The 10,780-nt window shown below is 37.6% G+C and overlaps 1 protein-coding gene across 1 annotated transcript in view; it reads right to left on the bottom strand.

Annotated features, from left to right (window-relative positions):
* cntn1a (contactin 1a) overlaps positions 1-10,780 on the bottom strand; it is a 91,917-nt gene that overhangs the window by 2,377 nt on the left and 78,760 nt on the right. Inside the window, exons 17-24 of the mRNA XM_014019739.1 lie at positions 8,620-8,781; positions 8,263-8,412; positions 7,592-7,662; positions 5,009-5,243; positions 4,154-4,257; positions 1,484-1,673; positions 1,247-1,359; positions 1,009-1,165 (exon numbers count right to left, since the gene is read on the bottom strand). Of these exons, the coding sequence (XP_013875193.1) occupies positions 1,009-1,165; positions 1,247-1,359; positions 1,484-1,673; positions 4,154-4,257; positions 5,009-5,243; positions 7,592-7,662; positions 8,263-8,412; positions 8,620-8,781 (1,182 nt within the window). The remainder of the gene's footprint in view (positions 1-1,008; positions 1,166-1,246; positions 1,360-1,483; positions 1,674-4,153; positions 4,258-5,008; positions 5,244-7,591; positions 7,663-8,262; positions 8,413-8,619; positions 8,782-10,780) is intronic.

Genomic DNA, 10,780 nt, shown 5'->3' on the forward strand with positions numbered 1-10,780 from the left:
AAAACTGCATCAAGTGCTGGTAATGCTATCCAATGTGACAATTGACTAACAGCTGATCTTTACTCAATGTTTGAATTGACTGAATCCACTTATAGCCAAACAAATTATGTGTGTACACATCACTGACATACCTAATTATATACAAGTCAAAACACTCCTTCTGAGTTCTAAACTTGTTAGTGAGTGTTATTGCATAATTCTGAAAAAAAGACACCTGCCCATATAATACTGGCAGGAGTACAGCTTGCAAAGAATGACTTCTAGGTCCCTTTGACATAAAAGTGTAAGTCTACAACACAATAAAGTAAATCTCTCACCCACTAATCAATCAGATCAAAAACCATATATGATGTGTAAATCACAATGTACCCCATCTGTGTAGAGATACCCTTCAATGGCTCTTTATATGCCAATGTCTCATGTTCATCCATTCCAATATAAATTTCAGTTTGTGAAATCAGACCATCAGGTGAGATCCAAACCAAATGATAAGGGATTAGGGAAGCAGAATGAGGGGTTTCCTCATCTCAACAAGATCAGTTACAGAGAGCTTAAGTTCTCGTCAGTCCAGGCAGCCTGACACTCCTTTAGCCGTGCAGAGACGATCCAGTCAGTGGGCTATTGAGGTTTAGTCATGGACCATCACACTTCTCCAAGCTGAGGTATGAAACCTGATGTGACAGCTAAACCCAGGCTCATGAGAACCCCACCACTTTTGACGAATGATAACCTACTGCTAACTTTGAGCTTGGTATAATCCTCAAACCAAATGGTAGAATGAATAGTCACATTGTTTCATCTCAATTATTTAGATGTTAAATATCATTAGATGACTTAAGTCTTTATTTACTAAATCATAGTTCAAATGGCTTTGATAGGAGATTACACTCAGTCAATACATTTAATTTCAGTAATGAGGAAATCTAATCCTTTTCAGTACTTTTTTTACTTAGAGCTTTTTTCCCCCAATTTTTTACTAATGTTTAATAAGGATTCTAGTAGAGTTACCTTTAATGCTGATTTGTGCCACAGCCCCATCTCCTCCCTCTGTATGCGCCCTGACTTCCACCAAATATTCCCCATCTGCAGGCAGGCGGAGTTCTATGTACTGCTTATTAGTTGTGTACAGTGTGGGTCCACCACTGCCCTTCGGTTTGAACAGCACCTAGGTATTAAAAAAACATGTTTAGGGGTACAGTATAAGAAATACAGGGCTCTTGGCAGAAACAGATAATATTGGACTCACTTTGTAACCTTCTATTGATGATTCATTAGTCAGTGGTTCCACCTGCTCCCAGGCAATATTCACAAACTGGCCCTTTAGCTTTGTACCTAATATTTTTGGAGGTCGGTCTGGAGCTTTTATATAAAAAAGAAACAAACAATAATTAATAACATTTCTGTCAAAGTAGCTCAGATGTTGTGTGTAGGTTGCAGATCTGCGAGGTGTATTGTTTTCAAAGTGCTTAAAAGTCTAACATACGAGGTTTCTTGGTGTGGATCCTGATGCGTTTGCTTGGTGGCCCATATCCTGCAGAGTTGTAGCCGCGAACCTCAATGAGGTATTCCGAGTTTGGCCTCAAACCATCAAGTTTAGTCTGATTTTCTGTGGCTAGCACGCCCACCCTTTGAGCTCCACCTTCACCGTCTTCATGATCCCTCCAGAATTTTATCTGAAACCAAAGACACTGAGGTGAGATGAAAAGGATCCAACTTGTTTTGGGAGGTGCTTTGCAGGAGTGGTTAGAGAATTAGAACTTGTGTTTGTTTCAAAGCTAGTTGTCAATAAAAGGACCAACAACACGACAAATTTATAAATTTTCATGTGTTACAAAAGCACGCTATTGGACAATAAACGCTACTTCTTTGTTTTTCCTGACTTGGACTAAAAACCCTAAATAAAATTAGTCAATTGTAATTATGACACAAGTTAGCTAGTGATATTTAGACGCTATATCTCATTATGACTTTAGTTTGAAGGTAAATCCATAATTTATTTCATCTTCTAACTCAAGAAAACAAAAGTCTTTAAGAATACGTTTTGTTGGGATCCTTGAAAACCTAAAATTTAACAGCACCAGTGAAGTTCTATTGCTGGTACATATGAAGCACCTAGGAAGCAATGATATGAACAACAGAAAAAATAAATAGGAAGCAGTAAAAATACAAAAAAAAGTTTTACCAAGATCCTTTTATTGGTAATTTATTTTGATTATGATTAAAAAATGAACATATAACAGTGAATTCTTTCTAAAACAATAAACACATTTTTGCAGGAATGCATATTGTGCCAAAGTCTTGCCTGCTGGTTTTAAACAACACTTTGGAGAGCTGTGTCAGCAGAATACCGTTATGTAGTGGAGAGGAGTTTCAGCTACTGCCAGACCAGACCTTTGCTCTGTATCTGTAAAACTGCCGGAATTGTGGTCATTGGGCCTCATGCAAGAACATGTTTGTATTCTTATCCTAAATTTAATAATAATAATAATAATAATAATAATAATAATAATAATAATAATAATAATAATAATAATAATAATAATAATACATTTTATTTGAAGGCGCCTTTCATAGTACTCAAGGACACCGTACAATGTAATTACAATAAAACAAAAGAATAAAGCAAAGAATAAAATAACAATAAGACATCATAGTTTACATAACAATTTACAAATAAAAACAATGTATAAAACAAAACATCCTACAAAAAGTAGGGTTAATGGGAGATATTGATTAAACTGAATAAGCCTGTTTAAAGAGAAGAGTTTTAATATGTGATTTAAAAATGGAGTTACAGGCTGAGTCGTTTCTACCTTCTCCTCTCTGTCAATGCTTTCTGCTTTCATTTAAAAGAGCTGATCGTCAGATGTTGTCCAAGATCAGGGTGGATATAGCTCACTCACACCAAGGACCTATCCATGTCAGCATTTAGCCAGGATGCTTTGAGTGTAAATAAAATGGCCCTGTCCATGTTAAAATGTTTTTTAATTTACAAAACTAAACAGCCTACTGTATTTTTACAGTCTTTATTTTGCAGATAAAATATGTTTATCAAATAAAGTCTAATGTTACAACTAATCAGGGATCCATTTAATTAGCTGTACAGCAGATGGATACACAGTGACTGTATTCTCAAAGTTTCCTTAAAATCTGTCCAGGGTTTCATCAGATGTGGAGACACGAGGCAACAGATAGACGAGAGAACACATGAAGGCAGCAGGCGTTACTGAAACTGTCACCAAAACACCTCAACCACACTTCTATTACTGTCATGATCTGTGTATTTTGCTAGTTTTATTTGTAGCTTTTTTTTACCGTATTGTTAGGGTTGTTGTTGTTTTTTTTTTCTTATTCTTGTGTTTATTTTATTTATTTTTGTTTGTTTGTTTTTCCTGTTTGGCTTCCCTGTGCCATTCCTTACTCACCAGCAGTCAGCTTCTCCAGTGTTTTTCCAGTCAGCTTGAACTCTCACCTGTTTTCAGTCAGCTATCAACTCAAGTGCCCCCACTTTCCCAATTACCTCTGCTCTACATATCCAGCATCTTTCCATCTTCAACTCAACAGCTCAGTTTGGCTTCATGCCACAGTTTCCAGTTTGCGCTTCATTTTCTAGTGTTTCTCCTCCATGTTACTGGTGACCTGCCTTTGTTGTAAGCTTTGGCTGCCACAAAAGCTGTTAGTTTTTAGTTATTTTTTTAATAGTAAATCGTTTGTTAATTGGAGTTCCCTAAGTTGACTCAGCATTTTTGGTTCAGTCCATTCAATAACTGCAGTAATTGGTGCACATTGTGTAAGGTTTGAAAAGCTCCTTAACTATTTTGACTCCATCTACCTATGTGTACAAACTACAGAACTAAAATGTACTAAAAGAGTAAAATTACATTGTTTCCTGTGTAAGTGTGGGGGACTGGTGACGAAATAAAATGTTTTCACTCTTTATGGCCACTAAAAGTTTGAAGAAATATTGTGCTGAGAGCAAAATGTTCTCCTACTTTAATGCTTTCAATGAATATATGTAAAGAAGCTCAAACTCAGAACATGCAGGCAACTTGGCAAAATTGTTTCTGCTGAAAACAATACCTGCAGTCATGGTACTTGGCAGGCGTGCAGTAAAAGTAGGTACTTCAACAGAGTGTAACACTGTCTCACTGACCTGGTATCCATCTGTGCTGTTCTGTGGGAGGTGATTCCAGGAGATTGTAGCCATTGTGGCAGAAAGCAGTCGAACGTCAACATTTGCAGGAGCTTCAGATGGTGCTAAAGAGAGACCCAGAGTAGATTCAGGTAAATATATCTGTAAGAGAACTGTTATAAACTACAAATATGTATAGCTTGAACTACAAAAATACATTTTAATACTATTTTAGTGATGAATATACAGTGCATGATCATAAAAGGGGACTGTATATGTATGCCCTGGCTGACATTCTTTTACAAGTCATGATTTGATCATAAAATAGCATAATTATGAAAAATACAAGTTATATATTGATTTGAGAATAATCCTGTGACTTATGCTAATAGAACATTTTGAAACTAAGAAACTGGGGTTAAATTGTCAAACTGTCAGTAGTTGAAATTTGGTTGAGAAATACAAAAATGCAAAGCTGCACCATTATTGCGAAATGTCTACAGGTTTACAAAATCAAAGTGTTTCATTTATATAATTATAGTCATACCATAAAATAAGTTGCCATGGAAATAAGCCATCTCTGTAACCTATTATGTGTGGATTGTTCGAGGTTATCTCAACTGTCTGTCATTGAAAGTTAATAACTAGGCTAAATGCTTCACCTCCCTACAGGCAAATGATCAGCTTTCTGGTTCATGCTACGCAAATCATTATAAACCCCCCACATGGGAGGAGACAGAGAGGAAGATGGGCTCGCTTTCAGCGAGTATTAACATTCCTCAGAACAATACGTGGGGGCTTACTGTGTTTAAAATCACTTTTCCTCATTTTTCCTTTTTATAATTGAGAGTGTTGAGAGCTGTGTTCAGAGCTCACCGTCCTTTGCAGAGTAAATGATGGCTGTCAGGCTGTAGGGTCCCTCTCCTTGGCTGTTAAATGCTTTCACTTTGACTTCAAACTGCGTCAGAGGAGCAATGTTGGGGTCTTTGTGGACATAATGTTTGGCCTCGGGATCAGTTACTGTTACCCTTTTCCACTCCAGCTCACCGTGGGGTTTAAAGGCCACGATGTAGCCAAAATTTGTCCCAAAGTAGTACGGAGGCTGGACTGGCTAAAAAAAAAGAAGATGAAAAAAAATTACAAACATATTTGGATCTTTAAACCTTTAAAGTTCAATTTAAAAATGGATATATTCATTGAGATATGTTAATTTTAAGGGGACATATGCAAAATTCACTGTTTTAGCCTTTAAATGCATTTTGTTGTGTAGTTGGGAGTCTCTAGAAGTGCAGAAAAGTTTAATTTAGTCTCTCTTTGTGCTGTGTAGATATCCTTACATTCTGTTTGTGTCATATTTATTTAACCCGTTCAGTTTTCTCTATTCTCTGGTGCTTTCTGAACTATTATGTCAAATTATTCATGATGGAACAGATAAACAATGTCTGGATTTACCAACTACAATTTCATCATCTTCATTCTCCTCTAGTTCTGTGTCAGATTCTGGCTTCAACATGTAAGGTTGGACGGACAAGTCTTCTGTAGTTGATATATTTTAATTGTTTTGTTAATAGTACGTTTCTGCATCGCTAGATAGTCGTAAAACCCTCTATCAAACTATAGTGCACCGCTCTGGAAACTGGAGGGGAAGCGGGGTGTGAAGCATCTAGTTTGGATTTAAAGGAACAGCATCAAAACGAGCTGCTTTAAGACACACCTCAAAAAAGGGGTGAAAGAGGGACTGGTGGAGTTACAATAAGGAGGAATTCAAACCAAAGCATTGCTGTTCAACTTAATAGAGACTCCAACTGATTGATTTATATGTGGAAAAAAAAGATTTAAAAGCATGATCTGTCTACTTCAAAAAGTGCATCACAAAACCCATCATAAAAACATAAAAGCTGTCCTGTGATTCACATGATATTTTGCTAACAGGCAGATACGATTGATTCTAACAATAAATGCCAAAGTTTTAAACAGAAATATCTTGGGATTTATTAGTGCTTAGAGTAAGTGTTGAAATTTCCACTTAACTTAAAAACTGTGCATTCATTTCAATTAAATCCATAAGGTTATTTTTTGTGTTAGACATGTTGAATTTGATTGACTCATTTTATCAGTCATAGGCGTGCATTTTCTGAGTTTCATTAAAGGGATCCTCGATTAGTTGTAACATTAGACTTTATATGATAAACATATACTTTAACTGTAAAATAAAGAGGATGTTTGGTTTTTATCATTTTTTAACTAAAAGTTTAAAAATATATTACACGGACAGGGCCATTTTATTTACACGCAAAGCATTCTGGGTAAATGATGACATCAACTAGGTCATCAATGCGATGCTGCTAGCGAGCTATATCCACCCTGAAGGTTAATCTTGGACAATATCTGTCGATTGTCTCTTTTAAATGAAACCAGAGAGCGTTGACAGAGAGAAGGTAGAAATGACTCAGCCTGTAACTGAAAATATAGATGGAGGACAACAGAGCTGCTTCATGGAAGAAGAACCTCAGCTTAGCCTGTTAGCTTTAGTGTTAGCCCCGATGCTATCACCATTTATATGTATTAGCTCAGTGCTACACATTCTCCTCTCGTCACTGAGGTCCTCCATCCACATGACAGAGAGGGGAACACAAAAATGACTCAGTCTGCAACTGAAAATATAGATGGAGGACCTCAGTTTAGCTTGTTTGTCGCACTAGCGCCGAGCTAATACATATAAGGCAATATAGCATGAGGGCTAGTGCGAAGGCTAACAAGCTAAGCTGAGGTTCTTCTTCCATGAAGCAGCTCTGTTGTCCTCCATCTATATTTTCAGTTACAGGCTGAGTCATTTCTACCTTCTCCTCTCTGTCAACGCTCTCTGGTTTCATTTAAAAGAGTCAATCGTCAGATATTTTCCAAGATTAACCTTCAGGGTGGATATAGCTCGCTAGCAGCCTCACATGATGACCTAGTTGATGTCATCATTTATCCAAAATGCTTTGCGTGTAAATAAAATGGCTCCGTCCGTGTTAAAATATATTTAAAAAAATTTATTTTACAGTCTTTATTTTACAGTTAAAATAAATGTTTATCGAATAAAGTTTAATGTTACAACTAATTGTGGATTCCTTTAAATTCCATCTAATGAGAGTTTTCTAACAGACAAACACAAAGGTGTTCACTGCCTTTCATGGCAGTGGGCAATACTGTATAACTGATTTGACATTTGACATTTGTTTGGAGCAAAAATATTTTAAGTGCCATTTCACTTATCACAGTTTGTATGTTCTTCAGTACAATACTCATAAAAAGGTCAAAATTTGTGTCAACAGTGGCTAACCTCTTTTCCCCCCAAATTTCTCTATGTGTGCAGTAATACCTTATAAACCATTCAACAAATTAAAAAAACTGTCAATTTTGCTGTTGAGTTGTAATCTTTCTCCCCACTTTGTGGAGTGAAATGCTCCACCCTACCGTCCAAGTGATGGTCAGTTCTCTGCTGGCTCCTCCACCACCACCGACATCTGAGGGCGCCACCACAGGAACTGCAACGAGACAGCAACAGCGAAAGAAAAAAAAATGTAAGCCCACATGCTATGAATCCACACAAACAAAGCCAACCCACACAGGCTGTAACTTTGTCCTGGCTAACGTGGCTGAAACATCCTTCCTCTGTAAACACAGTATCAGTGTCTTCTCCTACGCCAAACTCCCGACTCTTAATGTGCGTGCAGGACACTTGCCAGCCGGAGAGGCGAGCGAGGGAAAAGCTTTTCTTGTTCGAGCTCACCTTCAACCGGTGATTATTTTTTTAAAGGGGTCACTGAAGGTCTGCGATCCGCGCTTTTATAGATGAATCTCGGTGTACAATTTCGCCAACATGCTCATTTGTGGCGGTTTGTGTGGTGAGTTTGGCAGACATGGTTCTGCTTTTTGGAAGCAAAACGCAAAGCGAATCCTGCTGACTCATTTCTACAGCGATACTCATCGCATGTAAACAGTGCAATAATAGAACGACTATGTATAAATAAAATGGAAAGCTGGACTGCTCGCACGATGACTTTTCTCCTTTTCCATGACCTTTCAAGTTACCCTGCTCCACTATTCTATCCAGGACAAATAGGAGAATCAGGACACAGTTTTACCTGATTCCTGAGTTTTCTCTTTAGACGATGGCCTGCTTGGATCTCCTGTTCCCAGAGTGTTGGTGGCAATGACCCTGAACTCGTATTCTGTCCAGGGGAACAAATCCACCACAGTGGCTGTCTCTGTGTTCCCTTCAACATTAGCTGGAGCTGCAGGAAAATACACATTTTATGCCTTTAAACCCCTTTCCTTTGGTTTAATTCACTGAGGAATGATTCAGTTATATTCCAGCTATCTTTGAAAGATCTAACTAACATGTATCTATAGTATCGTCACGCTGCATAAAGGAAGTTATTAATTTTGTCTTAGCACTTATGGTAGCAGAGTTTGTTTAAAGAGCTTGCAGGAGTTCTTACATGTAGTGGCAATCTTCCACTCATCTTTGGAGAACTGGTCTCTGTACTGGATGGTATATTTGGAAACTGGGCTGTGGTGGTCTGCTCCACGGCTCCACTGCAGCGTCACACTCTTGTCAGTTTTGTTTATTATTCGTACTCCACCTGGGGGACCAGGGGGACCTGAGAAGAGAAGATGAACAGTTTTAAGTCTGTTGGAAAATGATACAGACACACATACACACATACACACATACACACATTTAGAAAACCAAACAAATTGGTGCCAAACATTTGCTTGTGCTGCTTTTATTTTAAATATAATAATGTCTCCAGAGGTCATACGATCATGCATTGTCCCACTGTAAACTTGGCTACCTTTTGTTTCGAGTTTGTAATCAAACCAATGACCTCTGGAAAATTTGATTAACATTTTTAAAATAAGAGCAGCACAACCAACATGTTTTTCTCCACAAAGCACAAATATTTGATAGCGATTTTGTTAGATTTAAAAAAGGTGGTGGGGTGGCAATTTGTGCGCAAATTGCAGACAGAGACTGAGTCAACAGTTTCAGCCTCTATAGGGAAATTCTTGGCAAAAGAACAAACAGCACATCACAACTTCTACACTTCCTTTCTGCATCATCTTTATTGAAAGAAGTCTTCAAAGACTAACAGATAAGGACATGAAAGCTTAGAGTGCAATGAGGTAAATAAACTAAAGCTCAAAGCATTTTACATTCAGTGTTTCTCTTGGTCCTCATCCTCTTCTCGCTTCTTCCGCTGGAACAGAAACATGGCCTAATAGAAAAGCCAGACTGTGTCAGGGTTTGCCCTCCCAACCACAGTCTTAGAAAGCAGCCAGAGTTCACTTTTTCCAAATTATGAGCACAAACCATGAGCTGTAAAAAAAGGATTACGTTTAAAGAAGTAGTTCAGATCTTTTAAATTGGGGTTTTCTGGAAACACTGTGCATAAATATTTTATCTGTTGTCGAGAACTTTTCCATTATCAAATTTATTTATAAAGCACATTTTAAAATCATGTTGTTACCAAAGTGCAGAAAACAGGGAAAACAGTAAAAAAAAAGTCTATATAAAAGCAAACAACATAATTTAAAAGCATAAGGCAAATTAAAAATAACAATAAAATAGAGGGAAAAAAGCAAACTTAATTAAAAATCAGAGAGAACAAGTGTGTTTTTAAAAGCGAATTAAAAACAGGAAGTGACGAGGCCTGTCTAATGTTGGAGGACAGATCATTCCAAAATTGAAAAAGCTCAATCTCCCCTCTTTTATCAGCAACCTCAGTTTAGAACAACAGAGTTTATATCTAACTGGACAGTGGAGCTAAGGATTAGTTTAAGTGAGACCAAAGTCAACTGCTGCCATCTTAAAACAAGGTAGACATGGACGCCAAAGCATCAACTGGTGTGCCTCAGCCTGCCCTAGGCTCATCTGCATTTAAAGCACTGGACATGCATGTGATCATACATGAAAAAGACATTGTACTAGGGGTATTGTCAAAAGGAACATTGTGGAGGAACGTTATGACCTTGGACTTTGACCTCAAGCAACAAAGATCACTTTACCTGACCTTTGACTCCAAAATATTTTCAGACCTCCATGGGGCCAAGAACAATTATCATATTGGTTTTGACTGAAATCAATAGCTCCGTTCAGTAGATACAGTGCACACAAGACAGTGTGGTGGACAGAATTTGGCACTCACTAACACACAGACGGACAACCAAAGAACAGGAACAGTAAGCCCCCAGTGGGCGGAGCCATAATAACTAATCTCCAAAATGTTCTAGCGATCCATGCAAACGTTCTTCACTGTGACTAATGTTGCATTGCATACTTATTTCAGCTGCAATATTATATTCCTGCCTAAAGCGTCTCAGACTGCACCACAAGTGCTATAGCTAGCTGCTGCTGTTAATGAATGCTTATAAATAACTATAGGACTACTATGTAAACCACAATGTGATGCAAATTAAGACAGAGTTCATTTGATATTTTTTTCAGACCAGAGTAGGTTTATGAAAGCAGCAATCCATTTTTATTTTTCAAGTTTTCCCTCATTTGTAAGAAATTAAAGAGCATGCCAAGATAGAAAAAAAAATATATAGTAAATTCATCAATGAAGATATTGTAGTGTATGGAGAGCCGTTTTAGCC

The sequence above is a fragment of the Austrofundulus limnaeus genome, unplaced genomic scaffold (assembly GCF_001266775.1).
Source record: "Austrofundulus limnaeus strain Quisiro unplaced genomic scaffold, Austrofundulus_limnaeus-1.0 Scaffold229, whole genome shotgun sequence".
In the NCBI taxonomy this organism is placed as follows: domain Eukaryota; kingdom Metazoa; phylum Chordata; class Actinopteri; order Cyprinodontiformes; family Rivulidae; genus Austrofundulus; species Austrofundulus limnaeus.